Source organism: Littorina saxatilis, linkage group LG13, assembly GCF_037325665.1.
Source record: "Littorina saxatilis isolate snail1 linkage group LG13, US_GU_Lsax_2.0, whole genome shotgun sequence".
In the NCBI taxonomy this organism is placed as follows: Eukaryota; Metazoa; Mollusca; class Gastropoda; order Littorinimorpha; family Littorinidae; genus Littorina; species Littorina saxatilis.
Window position 1 is genome coordinate 19187355 of NC_090257.1, and position 27453 is coordinate 19214807.

Sequence of the window (27453 nt, forward strand, 5' to 3'; positions counted from 1 at the left end):
TCAAATTTGTGCAAGGAAGCACTGGCTAGATGGGCTTTCACACTCATTAAACAAGCTTATGAGTGTGGCAGTCAATGGGGGGGGAGCGTTCTGTCCTTCCTCTGAGTTCGCCTAGAACTCATGGGGCCTGAGCTTGGGCTCTTTTATTCAGCGGTTCTGCGATCAGGCAAATCTCGATCGGCCTCACATAGGTGTTTTGGACGTTTTTTAGGACGTCTTTCTTTATTACTTTTGGCGGGTTTTCTAATACCCGCTGGGATGGTAGTGGTTGCTTACCAGTCATGGTTGAAGCAGGCCGGTTTCTTACCAGAAATAAGTGAGTTTCACTGAGAATCTGTTTACTCGTCAGGATGGGACCAACACCTTTCCGGCTTTGGTAGCCGCAGGGCAGGTTCTCTCCAACTTGTAGAGTGAGTTTCTTTCCCACCACCTACATTAGCAATCTGCTAGATGTGAGTCGGGATAAGATATGTAATTTAATCGAAAATTTTAAAAGTAAATTTTGATTTGATTAATATACTTACCCGACTCACATCGTTAATACCCTCCCGCCTACCCCGCTCTAATTTACCCTAAAAATGAATGTTTCGCTTCGTTTCGAGTGAAGTATTCCAATATGGCGGCGGCGGTCTCGCGTGCTCAGTCACGTGACGGTATGCCTTGACCTGTGACCCAGTTTACGGGGTCTAGGCTGTTCTTTTTTAGGGTTACTTCCCCTTAAGGGGTGAAGCGTAGTTCAGCGTCCCGGCACTTAAACCAGAGGTTAATGCTAGATGTGAGTCGGGTAAGTATATTAATCAAATCAAAATTTACTTTTAAAATTTTCGATTATCCCCCTTTCACCCCCCCCCCCCCTTTGCTAAAACAAATCGCGTGACAAACTTATAAATAGCACGACTGAACTGGGCATCCATTTTTTAATTAGTACACAAAATTTGGTGGTGATTGGACTTAATTCAAGCTTGCTAGACAGATTTCTTTACAGTTACTGTTTTTTGGGAAGTTTCTTGGTGGCAAGCTTGGGCAGGCAGGACGTTAACGCCGTGGCAATGCTAGTCACAATAGTGTTAAGACACCTGTTTTAAGACCCCTGTTTTAAGACACCTGTTTTAAGACACCTGTTTTAAGACACCTGTTTTAAGACACCTGTTTTAAGACACCTGTTTTAAGACCCCTGTTTTAAGACCCCTGTTTTAAGACCTCCCCCATTTAAAAACTTGTTTTCTGAGATTTTCTATTCCAAGACTCCTTTGTTTTTAAGACATGATTTTCTCCACTGCATCAGCTAACAATCTCTTTTGTTTCAGATGTCGGCCAAGTACCAGAACATGTTCCTGCAGCCCATAGTGGAGTACATCACAGACAAACAGTCTGAGGTGCGGCAGGCTGCTGCGTACGGCATCGGTGTCATGGCGCAATTTGGCGGCCTGGTTTACGCTGATGTCTGTCCGGGTACTATACGTCATTTGTATTTTTACCCAAATATGACATTTTACGCAGATTGACAGTCAATGTTCCTCAGAGACGTGCCAGATTTTAGTCAGTATTCTGTTTGTTTTTTGAGATTGAGCGCACACAAACATGCACTCTTTTGTAGTCTCGGCTAGCCCCTAAATAAGCATTGTTGATGGACTCTGATGACTGTCACATGGCTGAAAGAAGGAAAATTCAATATTCAATCGATACATACAGGTTTTCCTGTCTGTTTTGTGTGTGTGTGCTACACTAAAAGAATGGGTTCTTTCTTACTCAAGGACCCCCCCCCCCCCCCAAAAAAAAAAAAAAATTGTTTCAAATGACAAGGCACACACCTTTTTGTTTAAAATGGTTCTGCTAGGAATCCGGCAACTTTTCATTTTTTCTTGGCCTGACCCTTAGGGGTTAGCGAGATTGCACCCAAGATGTCCGAAAGATTATGATAGGTGCCGATAATTGTGTCTTCACTCTTGTTTCGTTATTTGAATAAGTGACAGCCCCCATCCTCTATTTGTCGTCGAGTGTTAGCCGTGGAGGATTGTTGTTCATCACTGCTGCACATGATTCGATGCTGGAATGTGCTTACTTGGCTCAAACATTCTGCCCTTAGCAGATCAATTTTACGTGGATTTTAGCTGTGTTGTGCATACTTAAATTCAAAAACAGATTGACTGCTAACATTCCAAAATTCAGAATAAAAAAACAAAACATAAAAGGTAGGTTATGGAACGTTTAATTTATGACGAAACAAAACGTTACATTTACAGTATGTCGACCCAGCGGTCTTTTAAGTAAATAATAGCGTCTTTGTCTGTCTGTCTGTCTGTTTGACTGTCTGTCTGTCTGTCTCTGTCTGTCTGTCTGTCTGTCTGTGTCTGTCTGACTGTCTGTCTGTCTGTCTGTCTGACTGTCTGTCTGTCTGACTGACTGTCTGTCTGTCTGTCTCTGTCTGTCTGTCTGACTGACTGTCTGTCTGTCTGTCTGTCGGTCTACTTGAAAACACACTGGGTCGACGTACTGTAAATGTAACATTTTGTTAATACCAAATCCACAAAAAATCCTTTGCAGAGTGTATACCTCGTCTGGTGAGCGTGATCGAGCACCCGGACTCGAAGCAGGTGGAGAACATCAACGCCACAGAGAACGCCATCTCCGCGGTCGTCAAGATCTGCAAGTACAATGGTTCCAAGGTGAACGTGGACGAGATCATCCCACGACTCATGCACTGGCTGCCCGTCACCGAGGACCCTGACGAGGCTATTCACATCTACAACTACGTCTGTGACCTCTTGGAAGCGTAAGTCTGACCTAGGAACCCATACGATTTCGCTGTTTTGTGTACGCCGGATTGTCTAGAATACGATCACTACGGTTGGTGGAAAAAAAATACGACAAGAAAAATTCCTGCACTACTTTTCTTCACAAGCGCATCCCGAAGCGGATCCATTTAGAGCACTTACTTCCCTTTGTTTCACGGATCGTGGGAAGGGTGTAATGATGAATTAAAACAATTCAAATAACGAAGAAGTGTGAATACAAATATGACATTTACTGTTCTTCATTTTGACTGTTTCTCTTACTTTCTCCATAATCAAGACTTAAAAAAAGGAGCCATTTTGCTGCCTGTAGAACATCGGCTGATGTCCTGGGTAACTTGCTTTAACGGGCAACAAACTGTTCAATAAGCATCAAAGAACAACAACAAACAATGTGTGTGTGGTGTGTTCCTTTAAACAACAAGGGCACATTGTAAGTTGTGAGTTCAGGTAATGCTTTGTATACAAATATTTACTGGCAGCGAACACGTTAACGGACTCGCACTGTAGAGAAGCTATTTATCATGATGATGATGATGATGATGATGATGATGATGATTGTTGTTGCCTGGGGACAGCAACCACCCTGGGGTGATGGGAGAGAATGGAGCCAACCTGCCACACATTTTTTCCATCATCGCGGAGGCCATCATGCAGGAGATACTGGAATCCTCGTCTGACGTCTACATGAGACTGCTCAACATCGTGCGTCAAGTGCAGGTCAGAGACACCAGACTTGCTTGTTACACTGGCTGTCAGAGGGTTGGGCATTTACAGCTGCTAACTGTTACACTTTCAGCGTTGCATGCGACGGGCACAGTGGCGTGTTGCATGCGACGGGCACAGTGGCGTGGTGGTAAGACGTCGGCCTCTATATCTGGAGGTCATGAGTTCGAATCCAGGTCGCTGCCGCCTGGTGGGTTAAGAGTGGAGATTTTTCCGATCTCCCAGGTCAACTTTTGTGCAGGCCTACTAGTGACTTAATCCCCTTCGTGTGTACACGCAAGCACAAGACCAAGTGTGTACGGAAAAGATCCTGTAATCCATGTCAGAGTTTCGTGGGTTATAGAAACACAAAAATACCCAGCATGCCTCCCCCAAAATCGGCGTATGCTGCCAGAATGGCGGGGTAAAAACGGTCATACATGTAAAAATCCACTCGTGCTGAAAACATGGGTGAACGTGGGAGTCTAAGCCCATGAACGAAGAAGAAGAAGAAGCGTAGCATGCCACGTTGTAACAGAAATTGTTACGCCAAGCTGAATATTAGTTGGATGACCCCCTGTGTTGTCGAGACAAGAAACATCAACAAGCTTCTTCTTCTGCGTTCGTGGGCTGAAACTCCCACGTACACTTGTGTTTTTGCACGAGTGGAATTTTACGTGTATGACCGTTTTTACCCCGCCATTTAGGCAGCCATACGCCGCTTTCGGAGGAAGCATGCTGGGTATTTTTGTGTTTCTATAACCCACCGAACTCTGACATGGATTACAGGATCTTTTCCATGCGCACTTGGTCTTGTGCTTGCGTGTACACACGAAGGGGGATAAGCCACTAGCAGGTCTGTACATAAGTTGACCTGGGAGATCGGAAAAATCTCCACACTTAACCCACCAGGCGGCGCGGCCGGGATTCGAACCCTCGACCTTCCGATAAAGTGGCCAACGTCTTACCACACCGCCACAGCGCCCGTCACATCAACAACCAACATCCTTTTTAATCTCAAAAAGAGGTGTGGTTATGAGCTTAACTGTTTCATTCAAAAATGCTACTGCTTGTATTGTAAGTAACCCATGATCATGCTTTGCTCTCTCTTACTCTCCCTCTTTCTCTCTGTGTTTTGTAACACACACACACTCTCATACACACACATTCACACACACACACACACACACACACACACACACACACACACACACACACACACTCTCTCTCTCTCTCTCTCTCCCTCCTTCCCTCTTTCTCTGTTTTTAATACGCACACAGACACACACTCACTCACTCTTCCCTCTCTCTCTCTCTCTCTCTCTCTCTCTCTCTCTCTCTCTCTCTCTCTCTCTCTCTCTCTCTCTCTTTGTTGTCAATATAACACTTACCTCGACAGTACTATTCTTGCACATTATCTATTATAGGCCGAAAAAATTGGACAAAACGCTGAGTGGGTACAATTATCTCCCATAACCATGCGCCACCGTGGATCCCAAGCACTGTCCGAGTGCTTCCCCCTTACAGGATGTAGGTGGCGCGTCCTCTTTCTTTTTTCGCGCGTGTCAGACCGGCTGTGTTTCTGCTACGCTCCCGGATTATTTTGGACTAAGAGGCTCCTTTTCTGTGTGGACTATCACCTGTTGGATTATTGTGTGTTATTCCACTTCTGGCTTGAGGCTACGTTGTGTTTCCTTCAACTTGTGCCTCCGTTTTTGTGTGGCGGACTCGGCGTGCCTCCCGTCCTACTTCGTGGTGACCGGTCGTCTGCTTCTCGTTTCGCCGCATTCACTTGAGTATTGACCTAAATTTTCTTTGAATTTTGTTAATTCTCGGTCTTTAAGGGTACGTACAGGGCGAGGTAGGATGTCTCGTCCTGTTTTGGGCTCTGGTTCTACGGAACCAGAGTCTGCCGGGGGCAACCCTTCTCCGGGCGCCCAGCGTCATGTTTTACGCACGGAGAAGGGGATCTTTCGGCGCTCCGACTCTCCCTCCCCAAACGCTTTGCGTTTGCGGCGAGGGAGGGCAGAGAAAGCCTGTTTGAGCAAGCTCAATGCGAGCTTGCTCAAACAGGCTGGGCTTGAGCCTGGGACTTCGGGCGGGGCTGCGCCGTCGAAGGTTCGGGGAAGGTCGAGGGGAAAGAAAAAGCTTCTTTCTCCTTCTCCTTCAGTGGAACAGGCTTCCCCCCCTTCGACGCCGTTGTCCGGCCCTCAGTCTCAGGCTTCAGCTCCTCCCGGTTTCAAGCCTGGGGGGAAGGTTTCCTTCTCCCCCCTGGCTCGAATCCGGGGGCAGGTCGATTCCCAACCCTCTTTGGGGGTTGGTGAATCCGATCTAGGGGCTACTGGAGAGACTCAGGTTTTGACAGCCAACGGCCATACCACGTTGAAAACACCGGTTCTCGTCCGACCACCGAAGTTAAGCAACGTCGGGCCCGGTTAGTACTTGGATGGGTGACCGCCTGGGAACACCGGGTGCAGTTGGCATTAAAATCTTCCTTTTCCGGTGCCTCTCCTGTGCCCTCCTCGGTTTCCACCGCTGTGGAAGCCAGGAGGGACACGGGTCCTCCTCTGAACTCCCTCGCTGGGTCGTCTGCTGCTGTTTTGACAGTAGTTTCGGCCTCCTGGGGGGGGAGATCGGAGGAGATGACGGGGTCTCTGAATTCCCTCCCCGCTGGGGTTGGGATGCGAATTGACCCCGTTCAGGGCGGTCCTGTGGGGGCAGGGGTTTCAGGCTTCGTGCCTACGACCACTGCTACTACGGTTCCCTCTGACGTCCGTGTGACTGGTGGCTGTCCCTCTTGAAACGCTCCGGCCGACTAGTTACTGGACGTGGAGGTGTTCGACAGAACGTGGTACTTCTGTCGAATGGTCAGGGCGACGGGAACATTGTTTCTGTTGCTCAGACCGACACCTCCGACCGGACCGTCTTGACCCCACGCCATTCCTTAGCGTCTGGTGTTCGGGTGACGGATGGTCCGGACCAAGGGTCCGGAACGTTCCAGGCTTACGGGTCGGGATCGAACCGGACCCACGGGTCCCGACTGGACTTGACCTCCGGGTTTGGTCCGGACGGGACCCATGGTACGGGACCGTACCGGACCTTAGGGTCCGGTGCGGGACAGTACCTCTGGCCCTTGCCGGACCCCCCGGACCTACGGGTCCGGATGGTACGGTACGGGACCAGTGGTTCGGTCGGGACCGGACCACCCGACCACCTCTGTTGGTCTGGGTGGTCTGGCACCGAACCGGAACACACCGGACCTACGGGTCCGGAGGGTACGGTACCGGACCAGTGGTCCGGTCGGGACCGGACCACTCGACCACCTCTGTTGGTCCGGGTGGTCTGGCACCGAACCGGACCATGCCGGACCTACGGGTCCGGATGGTACGGTATGTCCACGTCCGGACCGAGCCACCCGAACACTTCTGTGGGTACGGATGGTTCGGTACCGAACGGGACCTCCGGATGGTACGGGACCGGACCGAATCTACGGGTTCGGATGGTCCGGTACCGGACCACCCGACCACCTCTGTTGGTCCGGATGGTCTGTCACCGAACCGGACCATACCGGACCACCGGACCTACGGGTCCGGATGGTACGGTAGGTCCACGTCCGGACCGAACACTTCAGTGGGTACGGATGGTTCGGTGCCGTACGGGACCTCCGGATGGTATGGGACCGGACCACAGGACCGGAACACCGGACCACCCTACCGGATCGGTCCGGACCACCCGACCACCTCTGTTGGTCCGGATGGTCTGGCACCGAACCGGACCTACGGGTCCGGATGGTACGGTATGTCCACGTCCGGACCGAGCCACCCGAACACTTCTGTGGGTACGGGTGGTTCGGTGCCGAACGGGACCTCCGGATGGTGCGGGACCGGACCGGACCTACGGGTCCGGATGGTCCGGTGCTGGACCGGTGGTCCGGTCCGGACCGGACCACCCGACCACCTCTGTTGGTCCGGATGGTCTGGCACCGAACCGGACCATACCATAAAACGAGCCGCCGGCAATTCGCGTTCCACCCTAGTCTAAGTGCCACGGTGGAAGCGGCAGCACATCGCCTGAGGAGTACAGATTCACGTGCAAACGCGACCTATGTTCCTCGGGAGGACGCGGGTTCAGTGCCATGCTTTCCTTCGGGAGGCGCACCTCCACTGTTTCCTCGTGTCCAATCTGTTTCGTCCCTCCCTTTTCCCTTTGACTCTCGAACTCTCCCTTTCCAGACTTCGAGTGTTTAGGGTGGGGCTGACGGTGATGTGTTCGTTGGGGAGGTGCCTTCGGTCAAGAAGGTGGAACTGAGCTCTGCTTCGTTCCACAATCTTGAGGCCACCGTTTCTTCCACAGTCGAGGCCCAATCACAGGCCTTGACATGGATGAGCATGCTGTCCACACTGTTGGACCCTCCCGATCGGGCAGAGTCCGATTCCACTCGGGTCCTTGACACGGTTCGAGTGGATCGGGCTTTGCATGCCGTGCGATCGTGCGTGACGTCTGCGGCAGAATTGGCCATTGGAACACGGGTCCACTTTATTGGCCCTGTTCCGTGATCATTTTCTGCCTACTTCTATAGTGCCTCCGGATATGAGGAAGAGTCTGAGGAACACGTTTCCTCAGCCTTCTTCCCTCTTTCATCCGGACACTGTTCGTTCTGTGGTGGAGTCCACACGCCAGAGGAACACTGATTCTCTGATGGTTGGCCTCGCTGCTTCGGCGACGGCGGCGGGGAGTAAGAGAAGTGCTACAGTCACCTCCAGCTCCCAGCCTCAGAAGAAGAAGAAGAAGCCAGTTTCACTGCCTCCTTCTTCCTCCTCTTAGGCGCCTGTTGCGTTCCCAAGCAAGACGAAGGGTGCTCAGACAGGTAAGGGGAAGCAGCACCACCAGGGGGGGTGGTCGCAAGCCTGCGCCTGCCCGCCAGCAGAATTTTCAGTGAGTCCCGGCCCTACGTTGACGCCCCCTCAAGTTGCCCCTCTTTCGTCCGTCGGTTCCCTTTTTTTCGGGCCCGCGGCATGTGGGGCAGACTGGTCTCCAACCAGTTTTTCTTGAGGGTGGTGTGGTCGGGGTTTTCTCTACCGCTGTCGTCACAACCTCCATTGTCCGCTCTACCTTGGACGTTCCCCCCTCCTCGAGAGCCTGCCAGATGGCAGGCTCTTCAGGACGAGGTAAACTCGTTGGTCGAGAAGAAGGCGGTCTACCCCCTTTCTCAGCCTTCTCTGGGGTTCTGCTCCCGCCTGTTCACCGTCCCCAAAAAGGACGGCCGGTTCAGGCCGGTGTTGGACCTCTCCACCTTGAACTTGTACCTTCACAGGTGCAAGTTCAAGATGGAAACCCCTTCGTCGGTCCGGTTGGCCATCCGGCCAAACGATTGGGCCATGTCTGGGACCTCCAGGATGCTTACTTCCACATCCTGGTGGCCCCGGGGTACCGACATCTGCTCCGGTTCGTTTGGGAGGGCACGGTGTTCGAGTTTCGGGCCCTCCCATTCGGCCTGTCCTTGGCCCCTCTGATTTTCAACGGGGACAACAACACCACATGCTTAGCTTACCTTCGCCACCAGGGGGGCACCAATTCTCGGTCCCTCTCCCTGTTGGCGGAGGAGATTCTGCTCTGGTGCCAGACCAATCAGGTCCGGATGTCAGTCCAGTTCGTTCCGGGGAAACTGAACGCCCTGGCCGACATTCTCAGTCGGGGCGATCAGGTTCTCTCCACAGAATGGACCATCGCTCACAACGTTCTACAGCGTCTGTGGGCAAGGTGGGACCGTCCTCTGATCGATCTGTTCGTAACTCGATTCAGCGCTCGGCTTCCCAGGTACGTCAGCCCCTTTCGAGACATGAATGCGTTCCACTTGGACGCATTCACTCTCTTGTGGAGGCTCCTCGATGCTTACGCCTATCCCCCGACATCTCTGATTCCGAGGGTGCTGGCAAAATATCTGCAGGAACGACCAAGACTGATTTTGGTCGCGCCTTACTGGCCAACAGCTCCGTGGTTTCCAGATCTTCGCGGTCTCACCCACGTAGACCCTCTACCTCTGGATCTGGACGGGGGAGGTCTGCTCCAGCCTCGATCATGCCTCCCTCATCCACGTCCAGAGAGTCTGTGCTTGACCGCATGGCTCTTGTGCGCTCCAAACTGCTTGCACTAGGATTGCACAAGAGTTCAGTAGAGTTTTCCTTGAACGCTAAGAGGCGATCAACTAATCAGCTCTACGACTTACGCTGGAGAGCTTGGGCCACCTTCGCCTTGTCCAAGGGGATAAAGCCGCTTTATCCCTCAACACAGGACTTGGCCAACTTCCTGGTGGAAGTGTATCAAAAGAAGAGTCTTTCTTCTAAGACTCTTCTTGGATACAGATCTGCCATCGCTTCCACGATTGCGGCCGCTACTGGTCGCAGAACTGAACACTTGATCAGGTCCTCCCTCATCGCTAATGTCCTTTCGGGTATTAGCAATGCAGCGGTGTCTAAACCTCGGGTTTCATTTCCCAAGGGGGATGTCTTTCTGGTCCTCAAACTCCTGCGTAGCAATGAGTTTGAACCCCTGGCAGGCATCAGTATCAAGTTGCTGATTTTTAAGACTAATTGTTCCTCATCGCTTTAGCCACTTGCCGTAGACTCAGTGGTATTCAAGCTTTGAGTGGCCTGGACTTTGACATTGAGTTCACCACACAGCAGTGGTTGCTAGCATGGTCACGTCAGTCTAAGGTATGTTTCTTGGGTATATTTTCTTTTACGGTAGTACTGTTCGAAAATTGCCTGGGTATCTTAATCCTTGGATTTAAGTGATTTTGATTAAGGAGTTTAATACTCTACATATCACCCTCACACCACTCTGGTATTCTGTGCAAGAATAGTACTGTCGAGGTAAGTGTTATATTGACTGTAAGGCTTCTTTTTAAGCCTACTGTCTATATGATACTTACCGAGACAGTACTATTAGAGTTTCCCTCCCGCCTCCCCTCTTGATATGTTATGGGCTTTTTGAGGGTCTGCAGCTCATAAAGAAAGAGGACGCGCCACCTACATCCTGTAAGGGGGAAGCACTCGGACAGTGCTTGGGATCCACGGTGGCGCATGGTTATGGGAGATAATTGTACCCACTCAGCGTTTTGTCCAATTTTTTCGGCCTATAATAGATAATGTGCAAGAATAGTACTGTCTCGGTAAGTATCATATAGACAGTAGGCTTAAAAAGAAGCCTTACAATCTCTTTCATTGTATCATTTGTTCACCCACTTCATGATTGACACGACCACTCTTGCTGTTTCAGACCAGTGAGGAGATGTTCCAGGCCTGTCTGGCACAATGTTCGCACGAACAGCAGAAAGCCTTGTCAGACGCTCTCTCCAAGTGAACATCGCCCGACAGTGTTCACATGAATGGCCCAAAGCTTTGTTAGAATCGCTTGCCAAGTGAACACCTACCTTAAACAGTGTTCACATGGATAACAGAACCCTTTGAAATTCTGTCCTGGAAGTGAACACCTACCTGCTTGGAATAGTGAACAGACGGCTTTGTCTGTTGCTCTTTCCAAGTGAAAACAAGCCTGGAATATTGAAAAACAAGCTTCCGAGCTCTCTGCAAGTGAACATCTGTCTCACAGTGAACAGAGAGATTATTTTAACCCTCCAAGTGAACGCCTACCTGTGACTGATGGAAAGGTTTTTCTGAAGCTCTCTCCAAGTGAACACCTGTCTGCCACAGTGAACAGAGTGCTTACTTTAACGCTCTCTCTAAGTGAACGCCTACCTGTGACAGTGATAAAAAGGGTTGAAGCTCTCTCCAAGTGAACACGCGTCAACCGCAGTAAACGTTAGAATCCTTTGTCACAAACTCTCCAAGTGAACGCCTGTCTGCCGCAGTAAACGTTAGAATCCTTTGTCACAAACTCGCCAAGTGAACACTGCTTTGTGAAACCAACTCAGTGAATACTACATTTGAAAAGACATTGTATTACCTCTAACATCGTGTGTGTCCTATTCTTGCTTTGCGTACAGTGAAATTCACTTGTTGTCAACTGGGTTATGGGGATCTGCTTTCAAGTACTTTCAACAAATAAGGAATTCCAAAGTGATAGTCTCCAAATAATAGCCAAACATTGTCGGAGTGTTGATTCTCAACTTGTTACATGTATTTCAATTTTATTTTACTGCCTGTAGTAAAGTTTGAATTCTTTCCCCAGAAATTCACAATCAGTAGGTTTCATGTTACTTTGACTAACAGCAAATTTTAGCCTTGTCCGTTTGTAAGCCCTTATATCTCGGAAAAAAAGCTGATTCCCACGACAACAACAAAAAATTAAAAGAAAAAAAAAGGAAAAAAGCCTTTTCTCATATCTCCCACAAGCACAAAACTCCAGACTGACTCTTTGAAACAAAGGGAAGTAAACAATCTTCACGTAACCAACAAGAGTAAGTGGAAGTTATGCCGATCCAAGAAAATCTTCAAACAGTCAGCAAAGATGAAAGTGGTTTGTTCAACTCATAGTTTCTTATCTTGACAGGTGACAGAAGACTGGTTCAGCATAACCGCCCCCCCCCCCCCCCCCTTTTTACTGCTTTCTGTACTTACTTCGCTTACTTCTCCTTGTTAGATCTTGTCATTACGAGTTCCGACTCACATGGTTATGATATAGACTGAAAGTTGACTCTTGGAATGTTTTTGAACATGCCGGTGTTATCAATCAATCAATCAATGAGGCTTATATCGCGCATATTCCGTGGGTACAGTTCTAGGCGCTCTGCAGTGATGCCGTGTGAGATGAAATTTTATACGGCCAGTAGATTGCAGCCATGTCGGCGCATATTTACCTTTCACGGCCTTATTCCAAGTCACACGGGTATAGGTAGACAATTATTAACTGTGCCTAAGCAATTTTGCCAGGAAAGACCCTTTTGTCAATCGTGGGATCTTTAACGTGCAAACCCAATGTAGTATACACGGGGGGTGGTTCGGACACCGAAGAGAGTCTGCACACAAAGTTGACTCTGTGAAATAAATTTCCGCCGAACCTGGGATCGAACTCGCGCTGACAGCGGCCAACTGAATACAAATCCAGCGCGCTACCAACTGAGCTATATCCCCGCAACATGTGACCTTGTGTCTTTCCTCAACATGTTGTTTCTGGACTGTAGTCACGTGTTACAGTCCCAGTCTGCTTTCTTTCTACAGGTACCGGGGTTTTTTCTTTTTGATTCCTGAGGTTAACAATAATACAGGGCAACTACCCTCACTGGTTGGTGCGTATTATGTCCCCAGAGTGAAAGATAAAGGGCACAGGGTACCCATGAAAATAAAACAGGAGTAAGCTGGTAGGCAAGCTACTGCTTTTTGCGATTCGCCTAGATCCCAGTTTCAGGCCCTTATAGATTATCATTAAAGGCACATTACTTCCCGTGAAAAGAAAAAGAGTCGGGCCTTCTTGCATGCTTTCTTTGAAAGGGATTTTCTCTACCGCCTGTTGCAAGATTGTATTGTTTCAATGCCGTCTTTGTTCTCAAGTGCTTGGAGCAAATTGTTCATAGTTAGTGAGTTTGAAGAATTGTTCATGCTTAGGAGTTTGTTTGGTTTTTAAACAAAACACTTTTTTTTTTTTACAATGTTGTGATGTCATGGCAGTCAAATGTAATACTTTGCGAGTGATGATGTATCCTTCAAAAACATAAAAACTTAGTTCAATTACAAGTTCTACAACTGTGTAAACATTCTAGTGAGAATATTTGTATAAAGGAAAGGCTCTATGATGAAAACAGCTGTAGAAAACACTAGTCAAGTTGAACTGGGGAGTGTGGAGGTTCCAACCGTCTTGGTTTCTTCGTATTATTTACGGTTGCAAGCAAATGATACAGAATTCTGATAACCCCCAAAACATTCTGCTCATACACAATTGGGCAATTATCTTCTTCTTCTTCGTTCATGGGCTGAAACTCCCATGTTCACTCATGTTTTTGCACGAGTGGGTTTTTACGTGTATGACTCTTTTACCCCGCCATTCAGGCAGCCATACGCCGCTTTCGGAGGAGGGCAATTATAATCCGCATTCAAGCAAATAAGCAGGAGATCAAGGGAGTTAATGTGCATATTTCTGTTTTTTTAGGACAAGGCTTCACAAAGCATTCTCGATCACCCCCCGCGGGTTAGGGGGGAGTCCCATATTGGTTGGGACGAGAAAGAATTTACCCGATGCTACCCAGCATGTCGTAAGAGGCGACTAACGGTTCTGTTTCTCCTTTTACCCTTGTTAAGTGTTTCTTGTATAGAATATAGTCAATGTTTGTAAAGATTTTGGTCAAGCAGTATGTAAGAAATGTTAAGTCCTTTATACTGGAAACTTGCATTCTCCCAGTAAGGTAATATATTGTACTACGTTGCAAGCCCCTGGAGCAATTTTTTGATTAGTGCTTTTGTGAACAAGAAACAATTAACAAGTGGCTCTATCCCATCTCCCCCCTTTCCCCTATTCCATTTCCCCCCTTTCCCGGTCGCGATATAACCTTGAATGGTTGAAAACGACGTTAAACACCAAATAAAGAAAAGACATTCTCGATCCTAGTTATGTCAGGCAATCCAACCCTCCGCAACACAACTATAAATAACATGTTTTATAGTTGAACCCAGGTGAGAAGGACAAAATAGTGTTTTTCTTTGCACACTTCACCAGAGGGGGTTAAATTCATATTTACAAGGCCAAAATGATTCAGCTTGATGGAACCCACGGCGTTATTTATTTCCTTGAAACTCATTCTTCCTTGAATGGATTGCCTGTATGTGAAAGCAGGAGAGCGATTCTGGACTAGAAGAAACGTAGTACTGTATATCAAGTTACAAGCAACATGGGTGATTTTTTTTTCTCTGCAATTGTTTCTGTGAATTTTTAAAATACTGACAGTTGATTACAAAAAAAAGATTTGTCCAATGTTACCGATGTATAGGGTTGATACCTCTGAGTATTAGGATCCACGTAAATTTCCTCCAGATATAAAGATTTTCATTTTGCGCTTGTTTCCAGTTTGGCATTCATGAAACATCTTACTGTGTTATTCTTTGTATATGCGTCAGAAGGAATGGACTTTTTTGTGCTGCTTGTAACCACCGTCTTTTCGGCATTCCATTCTTCATGTAAAAAAAAAAAAAATCCTGACTAATTCTTTTGTTGCACCTTTTTTCGGCTTCCATGCTTGTACATATTTATGGATGATTGTGTGTATTTGACGGAATGGATGTCTGTGTGAGACGTAACAGCATGACAAAGAGAGAGGCAGAGGGTGTATTTGACGGAATGGATGTCTGTGTGAGACGTAACAGCATGACAAAGAGAGAGGCAGAGGGTGTATTTGACGGAATGGATGTCTGTGTGAGATGTAACAGCATGACAAAGAGAGAGGCAGAGGGTGTATTTGATGGAATGGATGTCTGTGTGAGACGTAACAGCATGAGAAAGAAAAGAGGCAGAGGGAGAAAATGTTAAAGACAATTTCAAATGTTGCAGTAGACCCAGCGCGAGCAAAACAGTAAGCAGGAATTCAGTTTACACAAATGGTTTTTGCGTAATTGATACATTCTTGCTGAGAGAAATTCAAATTTTACGCCCTCACGGCAAAGCCATTAGGGGCATGTTACCGGGTTTTACCCTGACAAGATGAGATACGCAAGTGTAAGTGTGTTTAAGTGGTATCAGTAATCTGCACTTACGGCAGAACAGACCTGTTTACCCTTACGATTTTGGCGTAATTTATTACGATTTTCTACAACAAATACGCCATTCCGCTATCTGTGTCAAGACTACGATTTTCATAAATGATAAAAAAAAATTTTTTTAAAATTAATTCACATGTTTGGCATTGTTTTTTTCAATGGCAAAATGGGGTGAAAAAGCAAAGGACTGACCAGAGATCATGTCTGTCTGATGAGACGCTGGAGAGCCTTCTAGTGGTGAAGTCTCGCCCTCACTCATTCGGCAAGCGCAAGTACAGTAGAGAAGCGCTTGACTCACTGAAAAAGGCCTACTACGAGCAAAAGAAAAAGAATCAGTGATGCATGTGCTTTTGATGTGATCTTCTTTGAAATTATGATGACTACAAAAACTGACTGATGTGTTTTGTTTGTGAATGATGGATATATGTGCATGATTGCGTTTCGCAGAAACAGTTGTCATGTGCGTTGTAATTGGCGACGAATGCTGGATGATTACTATTTTTGTGCCAGGATTACTATTTTTGGGGCTGAGCATTACTCCAAAACACTTATGGGGGTAAACAGGTCTGGTCAGAAGGACCAAGGTCACATTCTTGCTGACTTCGCGTCCATTTTTAAAGACTTACAAATGGCGTACACAGAACCTGATTAACTGGGTTCAGCCATTTCATATTTTGAAATGGACCCTAACTCAGACCTGTTTATCCATACGATTTAGCCGTATTTTGTACGCAAAGTTGCCAAGGATACGACCCATACGTTTGGAGAGAAAAAAATACGACGATCGTAAAAAAAAATCAAGTTTGATCATGATCACTAAATGGAAGAGGAAGAAGAAAGCAAAAGTGGGTTGCCAAACCTGTTCTCGTGATAGCCCATTGGATAAAATCCAGCTTTGACGATTGGTCAATGTAATCACGTGAGACCTGATATGACGAGATTTTATTTGCCGCCATTGTTGTTGTCGAGTCCAGCACGTTGACGAAAATGTCGAAGCGAAAAGCAGTAACGCCTAAAAGTTCCACTTCTGAAAACGGACAATGTTATTGCTGCCCTTGAAGCAATAGCTCATGAACGTTTCTTGTGAGTTGCAAAATACTCTCAATATTTTGAAGATACGCTGAATCTCGGTGAAAATTACACCAAAGTCAAAGTGTGGGTAAACCGGTCTGAAAACTGCACACAGGGCTTCAAGCACTGCTCCATGCGCTGAGAAAGATAACACAAGGCTGTAGCCTTTAAGCTTTAGTCTTCAAAACAGTGTGATAAAGCCTCTTCTTTTATCAGTCAGCTTGACGCAATTTTCCATTGATGATTTGTACGTCATGTGTGCTTTTAAAAAATGCAGCGAGATCCCTGAAGAAAGTAGTGCATAATTTGTAGTCTGGTCTGATCGACATCTTAACATTCTTTGTCATGAAACTTAAGAGTAGGTATTGTGGGTTTTGGGTCCCCCCCCCCCGCCTTCCCCCCACATTCCTGGCATATACCACTTTGCTGCAAAAGGATGATACTTAGAATTTGCGGCTGTCTTCCTTTCTGCCTATCACTGAACTTATGCCTTTCAGTGTGATTCTGGCAGCTGCATTCCATCTTCAGGAAAAGTCTTTTGCTAGATGAATGCCTTGTCAGATTGGTGTTGCATGCGTGTGTGTGTTATTATTTACCCCCCGCGCGTTAGGGGGAAGAATTTACCCGATGCTCCCCAGCATGTCGTAAGAGGCGACTAACGGATTCTGTTTCTCCTTTTGCCCTTGTTAAGTGTTTCTTGTATAGAATATAGTCAATGTTTGTTAAGATTTTAGTCAAGCAGTATGTAAGAAATGTTGAGTCCTTTGTACTGGAAACTTGCATTCTCCCAGTAAGGTCATATATGGTACTACGTTGCGAGCCCCTGGAGCAATTTTTTGATTAGTGCTTTTGTGAACAAGAAACAATTAACAAGTGGCTCTATCCCATCCCCACCCTTTCCCCGTCGCGATATAACCTTGAACGGTTGAAAACGACGTTAAACACCAAATAAATAAAGAAAGTCCCCTCCCACCTCCCCTACATTTTTCATTAATTGCATTTCCTAGCTCCTGAGTTTTTTTTCCTGCTGAAACGTTTTTAAGTTAAGGCCTAACATTTGCTCGCTAAATGTCTTTAAAGTTTTCCTACAGGAGAATGTTTTTGCTTCGTTGTTAGTGACAATTACTGTTATGAGAGAGAATTCATTGTTTTTCTTCTTCCTTGCTTGTTGTTTAAATGTGGAAGAAAGTGAATTGTAAAGTGTTTCAATGAGATGATTCCTTGGCGTGTTGTGATTGCATTGTTGAGTGTGCCTTCTTCGTTCCCTTCACCCAAGGCACTGGAACATTTTAAATATGTACAAATATAAGGGTATGTGTTAACCCTTTGAAGAATGACAGGAGAGAAAGCAGTCAAATTCAGGACTTTGTGGTTTTTATTGTGTCAAACAATGTATTCAAACCATGATGCTTGGCTAATTTTAATCGACTTCAAAACCCCCCGCGGGTTAGGGGGAAGAATTTACCCGATGCTCCCCAGCATGTCGTAAGAGGCGACTAACGGATTCTGTTTCTCCTTTTACCCTTGTTAAGTGTTTCTTGTATAGAATATAGTCAATGTTTGTAAAGATTTTAGTCAAGCTAAGTAATGTTAAGTCCTTTGTACTGGAAACTTGCATTCTCCCAGTAAGGTAAATACATTGTACTACGTTGCAAGCCCCTGGAGCAAATTTTTGATTAGTGCTTTTGTGAACAAGAAACAGTTGACAAGTGGCTCTATCCCATCTCCCCCCCTTTCCCTGTCGCGATATAACCTTCGTTGTTGAAAACGACGTTAAACACCAAATAAAGAAAAGATCGACTTCAAAATCCAGCCTGATTTTCCACTGACAAGAACGTTTCATAATAATTGAAATATATATATATATACACTACTGAATCAAGTTGATGTGTACCGTAAGTTTGCTTTCTGTGTCCGACATCTGTGAAAGTGTTTGATGGATATCTGCAAAGCATTTGAGCAACTACTGCATGCATTCTTGTTTAACTTTTGTATAATTGATTTACTGCAGTAGTTGAAATGGTGTGTTTTGCAAAAAAATGTTTCTGTACATATTTCAGATGCTCACACCGGGGTACAGAGCTGGCTGCTTTGTGTTGTAATTCACAAATAATCCTTTTTGTTTGGTTCTTTCTCAAGCCACATGTATAGTTTCGTCTTGTACAGAAAATAAAACAACCAACCATCCAGCTTTTGTGTATGTTGTTTGTGTAGCGAGAAAAAAGGCACCAGCACATGCTTTCAGGTACAAACAAATTACCCCGTTTTGTAATTTTTTTATTCGTACTCTTGAGCATTTTAAGTACAAAACAACATACAAATCAAAAACATGAATATCAAATCAACACCAATTCCTTTACTGATTCACACATCACAAAGAATAACAAATTAATTTAAAACATTATGCAACTTCTGCACACATAAAAAACAATTTTCAGGTTCCAAAATATCCATAGCCTTCAATATAACGTTTGTTCCTGAGAAGAAGATAAAATGTTGTAATGTGCAACCAAATCAATGTAACACCTTTCAGCTTCTGTATTTTAAAAACAAATTTAACTTCTAAAAAATGCCTTGTAATGCTATTATTTCAGTTAAATGTGTATGATAATTACAATGACGAAAGAAGATTGGTTTGAGTTAAAATGCTTCTGTTATCTCTCTCTCTCTCACATGAGGGCTGGATGAAAAAAAGCAGACAATTGCTTAATCTATTACCCTCGTTAAATAAGTCATTGTCATTGTCACACACACACACGCATGCATGCACACACACACACGCATGCACACACACGAACATACAAACACACACACCCACCTTCAAATAGTTATAAATAAGACATTGACAGATCAGGAATTGGCTTCCACTCTTGCTAGTGATTAGGACTAACAAAAAACATGAAATATAGTTTTCCCGTTTTATAACAAAATTAATGTCAACTTGATCTTGATTGTGTGAACGCATTCAGTCTTGTCACGGTGACCTTCACATGAGACTCCAGGCAAAGGTCAAGGTCGTCAGAAGGGCCATGAACTGTGACATCATTGTCTGTGCTCCGCTGTGACTGCCTGTGACAATACAACATACACTGTCAGTCAAAATATTTTGTGATTTTAAATCCTTGATTTGTTTCTCTCAGTTATACCTTACTAAATGAATCAAACAGCAACTTTTTGCAGGGGTCAGTAAGCTGGAGGGGGAGGGTGTAGATGTAAACCAATAATACATCAAAATGAAAGAGGAAAAGAAAAAAAGCAATATTGAAAACAACACTTTGCGCCCGCTTTACCTTTCCCCGAGTTTTCACCGATTTATTTTTCTTTCTTTTTTTTCTTTTTTCTTTTCTCCTTTCCTTTCTTCTTTTTCTCTTTCATTCTTTCTATCATTTTTCTCTTTCTTTATTTCCCTTAAACCTGTAAATGTCACTTACCATCAGTATCTTCGGTTCGACTTTCGTCGTGTAAAGATGCCTTGCACGTGTCACATGACTTTTTGCAGTTCGTTTCCGTGTACCAGTTGGTGGTGCAGTAACCGCTCGCTGCCCAGTCACTGCAGTACTGGTTGTCGTCCGTACACTGGGCTGAGGACAACACATGAACATTGTTATACGAGGCGCAGAAGAAAAATAATGGAAAATGGCTACTTTCATTCGGAAGTGATTGAGTAACATCCTTTGTAAAAGTGGTATGTTCCCAACAGTTTCGCACAAAGCATAGTTAAAACACACACACACACACACATGCACACACACACACTCTCTCTTTCTCTCATAAACACACACACACACACACAACGATTTACTTGTGCTCCCTGCTTATCATCACCACCACCACCATCACCACTACAAACAGCAACGACAACATAATAATGCTGATGTCCCCTTTAATTCATCCCCACCACCACTGCCATCAACAACACGGACTGTAAGTCACTTGTGGTTAACGTAAACATAACCGAAAGCCACATGTGGCATTGTGCAATACAGCGCAGGCGTGGAGAGGCTCGCTGTCAAATAATCTTCACTACATGCAGACCGTTTACTAGCCTAGTTCCCGGCCTGTGAAAATAGTCTCACGGCTGTAAGACCGTAATCTTCGACCTGGTTTGGCAACTTCTTCTTCTTCTTCTTCCATTAGACGCCCAGGGTCAACATTCTGACTATTAATGGCACTTGAGTAGGCATGCTGTTTTTTTTCGTGTTTCTATAACCCACCGAACTCTGACATGGATTACAGGATCTTTTCCGTGCGCAATTGGTCTTGTGCTTGCGTGTACACACGAAGGGGGTTAAGTCACTAGCAGGTCTGCACATAAGTTGACCTGGGAGATCGGAAAAATCTCCACTTTTAACCCACCAGGCGGCAGCGACCGGGATTCGAACTCACGACCTTCCGATTAGGAGGCCGATGTCATACCACCACGCCACTGCGCCCGTCTTACGCAACACTTGACAACTACTACGGTGCTATCTTCCCAACAAAGTCAGGCTTAACGCCCCTAATAACGACAACAACTTACTTGTAGTGGTGCCACCACCGCCATCACCATCGCCATCGCCCTCGCCGTCAGTTTCTGTGCATCCCTTGCACGACTTCTTGCAGTTCTCCTTCATCCAGATGGGGTTGGCTTCACACTCCCCTGTGTCGGCCCATCCGTCACACTTGCCGTCCCCCCACACGTTACGGCATTTCTCTGGGTCTGCAAGATGTTCATAGTTACAGTATGAGAGACAAACGTTTATGAATAACAAGAAAAAACAAATGCTTATATATACAACTCACTATTTTCCATTTATCATTACAGTTGAACACGTTTATATATACCGAACAACAAAAGAAACGCGAACAAATTCTGCAATGTTCGATTGACAAAATCTCGAACAATTATAGAGTTAGAATTATCAAACCACAAAAGTTTGATGAAGGCATGTTTGACCTAGCTGTTGTGTGATTATTTTGATGCTGCGACTGTTTCAACACACGGGACAAGCAGGTTTAACGTTGACGAAGTTTTGGAGGTTTCGCTCAGTCAGCCTTCATCGCGCTCTCTGGCCACTGATCGGTCACTGGTGGCTTCCAATGATGTTCCTGGTAGTGTCAGTGGCTGTATTGAATCGATCTCGAAGACGTTGTGGCAGGAAATTGCGATCTTGTCTTATTTGGGGTAATCCGAAAAATCCACCGCGTTGCATAACTGCAGTGCTTCCAATGTTAACAGAACATTGCTGAAGGTGATAGACTGTTGACATATGCACGTTTAAAGCACATGCCAGCGCTTCTGGATCATCCCCAGCTTTAAATCGACCTGGCATTTTGGTGGTGTCAATCTTGGCATCCTGGCTGTTTCAAAAGTGAGACTGGCAGCAAGCGTGTCATGGTCTCTTTTGGTTGCTAATGCATTAGTGAACACATCTCACACATCAGATTTCTCCTGCTCCACGAGTGCACGTGCTGCGAGCGCGCATTATGTGTTTAACGTTAAACCTGCTTGTACCGTGTGTTCAAACAGTCACAGCATCAAAATAATCACACAAAAGCAGGGTCAAACATGTCTTTATCAAACTTTTGTGGTTTAATACTTCTAACTCTATAATTGTTGAAGAATTTGTCAATCAAACAATGACGAATTTTTTCGCGTTTCTTTTGTTGCTCGGTATATAATAACAAGAGCAAAATGCTTGTCCGACTCACCATTCGTAATTCATGCATACCACCCCTGTTTTCTGTGTGTGTGTGTGTGTGTGTGTGTGTGTGTGTGTGTGTGTGTGTGTGTGTGTGTGTGTGTGCATGTGTGTTTGTGTGTGTTTGTGCTTTTGTCTGTCTGTCTGTGCGTACGTGCATGTGTGTGCGCGTGTGTGTGTGAGTGTCTGTCTGTGTGTCTAGTTGTGCGTGCGTGCTTGTGTGTACCAGTGTGTGTGTGCGTGTCCCGCACGTTGCGCATGAGTGCGTGCATGCGTACATGTGTGCTTCAAAATGTACAAAGTTTACACTACTTGCAAGCGTGCTGGCCTTACCCGTTGTTCCATCCCCAGAGTCATCACACGCTTTGCACGCCTTCTTGCAGTTCTCCTTCATCCACACGGGGTTGGCGTCACACTCCCCTGACCCCGCCCACCCGTTGCACTTGCCGTCTCCCCAGCCGTTGCTGCATCCACCTGCAATTAACACACCACAGCATAAGATCTTGAAAGATTCAAAGCAGTCCACTTGGTGTGGTCATTGCTGAACTACAGCGCTTTTTGTCATGGTTTGCAAGCAATTCACTTAGTCATTGCTGAAATACAACGCTTTTTGTCATGGTTTGCAAGAAATTCACTTAGTCATTGCGGCTGAAATACAACGCATTTTGTCATGGTTTCCAAGCAATTCACTTAGTCATTGCTGAAATACAACGCTTTTTGTCATGGTTTGCAAGCAATTCACTTAGTCATTGCTGAAATACAACTCTTTTTGTCATGCAAGCAATTCACTTGGTCATTGCTGAAATACAACGCTTTTTGTCAAAGTTGACACAAAAACCTCTCGTTTTTGACCGCTTATGCAATCGACACCTGCATCAGTAGGGATGGCATAAGACACGAAATACCTAAGGACACAAAATAAAACAATCTGTTGTGGACACATAATAGATTTGACTTTCTCCTCGCAGGCAAAAGTCGCCAAGTTGTGCCATTATGAATTTTGTTAGATTTTTTTTAGTTGGTGACTAATATGTTTATGTCAGGGCGATTTGGGGGATACCCTTTTTTGGGCGGCGGTCACGTGACCCTTGTAAAAGAAATATTTGATCCGAAAAGTGTGCTAGATAACCAAGTTGAGCGCCTTTCATGACATAAAAAGCTTCAATAAAATGACACCGGAATGAATTTGTTTAGTTAGGGTACGAAAATTGTTTGGCATATTTTTATTTTATTATTAAAATAATTAAACCCATCACAATACCAATCAACCATTAAAAAAACCACAAAAACCATCAAACAAACGCACAAACAAAGGAACAAACTAACAAAGGCCCCTTACCTGTGGGGGTGGTAGTGGTTGTGTCACCATCACCGGGCTTGACACATTCGCAGTTTTTGTCCAGGTAAGCAGGCTCTACGCAGCTGGCGTCCCTGCCACAGTGTTCTGGTGGGATATAAACACAATATTACCCATTGTCCTCATTTGAATGAGTGATATAAAATTTGGTATTGTACCAATGGCCACAAAAACAACAGAATTCCAAAAGGTTAGCCAAGGCACAATGCAGTTTCTTTTGCAGCTGGGGTCCCTGGCCGGCACAGTGTTCTGGTGTGATATAAACAATATATTACTCATTGTCCTTATTTGAATGAGTGATATCAAGTTTGGTATTGTAGCAATGACCACAAAAACGGAAGAAGACATAAAGGTTAGCCATACATGGGCACAGTGCAGTTCTCGTCTTGACAAGCAAGCTCTTCTGGGGCCCTTGGCACAGTGTTTTAGTGAGATATACAATAATATCACTCTTTGTATTCATTTCCTGGGACAGGCTGAACTTCTTTAACCCAGTGTGGGATTTTCAGTGGGGCGACCACCCCCAACCCAGCGCATCCCCGGGTGGCGGATAGGGGAACGGACTTCAGATATGAAGACCAGCCGCTTGCGGCCGCGGACCAAACTGTCGGTGTTTCCTACCAGGGTGGAGTGGGGTAGCAGGCGGCACTGCTACTCTCTTCGAAATGCTCCATCGCCCTTCGACGGGACTCATCTAATGCGATTAAGGGCGCATTAAAACTCTAGCTGCGGGTGGGATCCCGGCAAATCCTCCCCCCTGTGCTCTCAGAGTAGGACGTACGGGCCATGAGCTAAGGGTGAGGTAACCCCGACGGAAACCTCGAGTGCTGAAGACGGAGGTACTGGGCTGCACGGCGCACTCTAATAAACCATGGTACCACGCATCAACGCCAACCATGACACCATCAGAGAAAAAAACGGCGAACGCAAGAAGAACAAGTCGCGTAAGGCGAAATTACTACATTTAGTCAAGCTGTCGAACTCACGGAATGAACTGAACGCACTGTATTTTTTCACCAAGACAGTACAGCTTCGTCAATCCCCGCGTGAAGGAAATCGCTCACCTTCCACGTGCAAAACGTAGCGATATTGACACGCCAGATTAGCGTGGTAGCGAATTGTGCTAAGCAGGAAAGCGCGCTTTTCTGTAGTCTTGTTAACTTTCTGAGCTTGTTTTGAATACAACCTATCATATCGATATGTTTTTGGAATCAGGAAATGATAAAGAATAAGATGAAATCATTTTTGGATCGATTTCTTGAATTTTAATCGTAAGACTAATTAATCTATTTTCGTTAATTGTGATCACAATTTAAGAGTAAACATAACATATGTATATATGTTTAGATTCAGAATGTGATGAAGAATACGATGCAATCAATTTTAAATCTGTTTGCAAAAAATCGATTTTAATGACAACTTTAATGAGCAAACTCATGAATTAATCTTTAAGCCTCCAAGCTGAAATGCAATACCAAAGTCTGGGCTTCGTCGAAGATTACTTGACCAAACTTTCAACCAATTTGGTTGAAAAATGAGAGCGTGACAATGCCGCCTCAACTTTCACGAAAAGCCGGATATGACGTCATCAAAGACAGTTATCAAAAAAATGAAACAAAACATCTGGAGGTACCATACTCAGGATCTCTCATGTCAAGTTTCATGAAGATCGGTCCAGTAGTTTTCTCTGAATCGCTCTACACACACACACAGACACACACACATACACCACGACCCTTGTCTCGATTCCCCCCTCTACGTTAAAACATTTAGTCAAAACTTGACTGAATGTAAAAAGTCTTCATTTCAATTAGGGATTAGGGGTATAATATAAATTCCGTATTGTACACATGACTGGTTAACATAAAAACATATGGTGATCAAGTATTTTACACTCTCACTATGACTATAGCTACGTTATACTAAGATCACTTAGTTCACCGACTGGCAAACTGTTCTGTTTGGACAGTTTGATTGAATGTTTTAATCACGCTTAATGCGACTTTTCAAATCTTAATTTTTTCCCCCAATGATTTACGTGGTCGTGTACATTGACTAACATGGTGTACACCCATCACACACACACACACACACACACACACACACACACACACACACACACACACACACACACACACACACACACACACACACACACAACCTCTGAGAGACAGCCAACCAGACAGACAGACAGACAGACAGACAGACAGACAGACAGACAGAGAGACAGACAGCGGTGGGGGCATTCAGACAGACAGACAGACAGACAGACAGACAGACAGACAGACAGCGGTGGGGGCATTCAGACAGACAGACAGACAGACAGACAGACAGACAGACAGCGGTGGGGGCATTCAGACAGACAGACAGACAGACAGACAGACAGCGGTGGGGGCATTCAGACAGACAGACAGACAGACAGCGATGGGGGCATTCAGACAGACAGACAGACAGACAGACAGACAGACAGACAGACAGACAGACAGACAGTGGTGGGGGCATTCAGACAGACAGACAGACAGACAGACAGACAGACAGACAGACAGACAGACAGCGGTGGGGGCATTCAGACAGACAGACAGACAGACAGACAGCGGTGGGGGCATTCAGACAGACAGACAGACAGACAGACAGACAGACAGCGGTGGGGGCATTCAGACAGACAGACAGACAGACAGACAGACAGACAGACAGACAGGCAGACAGACAGACAGCGGTGGGGGCATTCAGACAGACAGACAGACAGACAGACAGACAGACAGACAGCGGTGGGGGCATTCAGACAGACAGACAGACAGACAGACAGCGGTGGGGGCATTCAGACAGACAGACAGACAGACAGACAGACAGCGGTGGGGGCATTCAGACAGACAGACAGACAGACAGCGGTGGGGGCATTCAGACAGACAGACAGACAGACAGACAGACAGCGGTGGGGGCATTCAGACAGACAGACAGACAGACAGCGGTGGGGGCATTCAGACAGACAGACAGACAGACAGACAGACAGACAGCGGTGGGGGCATTCAGACAGACAGACAGACAGACAGACAGACAGACAGAGAGACAGACAGCGGTGGGGGCATTCAGACAGACAGAAAACAGACAATTTGCATTGAAAAAAACAAAAATATATAAAGACTATGATGTAAAAGTAAATACCCAAAAAACAAAAACAAAAAAGATACCAAATAAAACTAGACACTCACTGTTACACTCATACATAAGGTTGACGACCTTGATATCACTGAAGGACAGTCCCTTTAAGTAAACTCGCCCTATCTCAGCCTCTCGGCTCTTGTCTTTCGCTCTGATGGTCTGTGCAGAACCGTCTTTGGAAAACGCCTGAAAAAGAGTATCAATTCTTAGAAAACGACAAAAAGAGAAAAAGAAGAAGAAAACAGTAGAACAATAATAAAAAATAAGGATATTTCTATGGTGCAAATCATACAATAGTACCAGAGACCGTAGAGTACACAGAGTGTGTACTCTACGGTCTCTGATAGTACTAAGCGCATTAACATTCTATTGAACAGACTACAGGAATAATTAAGCACGTAAACAGAAAATAAAAATTGCACTTTGATTTCAAAGAATTTGTTTTTTGATTTTCATTTTGCAGAACATAGACTAAATACCTACAGCGGAAAAGAAGATTCATTTTCTTGACGATTCTGACCAAAAATCGTGAATACATGTTGGAATGTATCTAAATATAAAGACAACAATTTATCACCCAATGCCCTATTCTCTTTGTAGTAATTTTTGTCTGTCTCCTGTTCACTCTGTTATCCATGGAAACATATGTCTAAATTTTCTGTTGCTTCTTCTGTTTTGTTTTTTAAAGTTTAAATTGTCGTTGTTGTATCAACAAGGATGAAAGTACAACTCCCTGAAACAGCAACAATAACAATAGTAACATAAGCAGCAACAACAACAACAACAACAACAGCCACAACAACAACAACAACAACAACAACACTTACCGTGATACCGTAGTGCATGACAGAAGAGTATTCAAAGGGGACGCCATACTGGTTGACATCTTTGTTGGAGTACTTGTTGAACCAAATGCGCATGCTCGGGGCCACATTATCATAAATTATGTAAATATAACTGTCGCGGTCAGGAAGCTGGTGCTCGTGC

The 27453-nt window shown here is 45.5% G+C and overlaps 2 protein-coding genes and 1 non-coding gene across 3 annotated transcripts in view; 2 read left to right on the top strand and 1 right to left on the bottom strand.

Moving 5' to 3' along the window:
* Positions 1-18456, top strand: part of LOC138983784 (importin-5-like) — a 70916-nt gene extending 52460 nt beyond the window's left edge. The window contains exons 25-29 of the mRNA XM_070357110.1: positions 1308-1452; positions 2545-2773; positions 3371-3512; positions 10775-13853; positions 17900-18456. Coding sequence (XP_070213211.1) covers positions 1308-1452; positions 2545-2773; positions 3371-3512; positions 10775-10858 — 600 coding nt within the window. The 3' untranslated portion in view covers positions 10859-13853; positions 17900-18456. The remainder of the gene's footprint in view (positions 1-1307; positions 1453-2544; positions 2774-3370; positions 3513-10774; positions 13854-17899) is intronic.
* Positions 5861-5979, top strand: LOC138946485 (5S ribosomal RNA). The gene has a single exon (XR_011449353.1). It is a non-coding gene; the product is annotated as a 5S ribosomal RNA (ribosomal RNA).
* Positions 18457-18530: 74 nt separating the features above from the next.
* LOC138983793 (zinc metalloproteinase nas-13-like) overlaps positions 18531-27453 on the bottom strand; it is a 17700-nt gene continuing 8777 nt past the window's right edge. Inside the window, exons 7-13 of the mRNA XM_070357121.1 lie at positions 27294-27453; positions 26517-26652; positions 23290-23394; positions 22284-22424; positions 20789-20968; positions 19701-19850; positions 18531-19338 (exon numbers count right to left, since the gene is read on the bottom strand). The exon at positions 27294-27453 is cut by the window's right edge and continues 44 nt beyond it. Of these exons, the coding sequence (XP_070213222.1) occupies positions 19256-19338; positions 19701-19850; positions 20789-20968; positions 22284-22424; positions 23290-23394; positions 26517-26652; positions 27294-27453 (955 nt within the window). The 3' untranslated portion in view covers positions 18531-19255. The remainder of the gene's footprint in view (positions 19339-19700; positions 19851-20788; positions 20969-22283; positions 22425-23289; positions 23395-26516; positions 26653-27293) is intronic.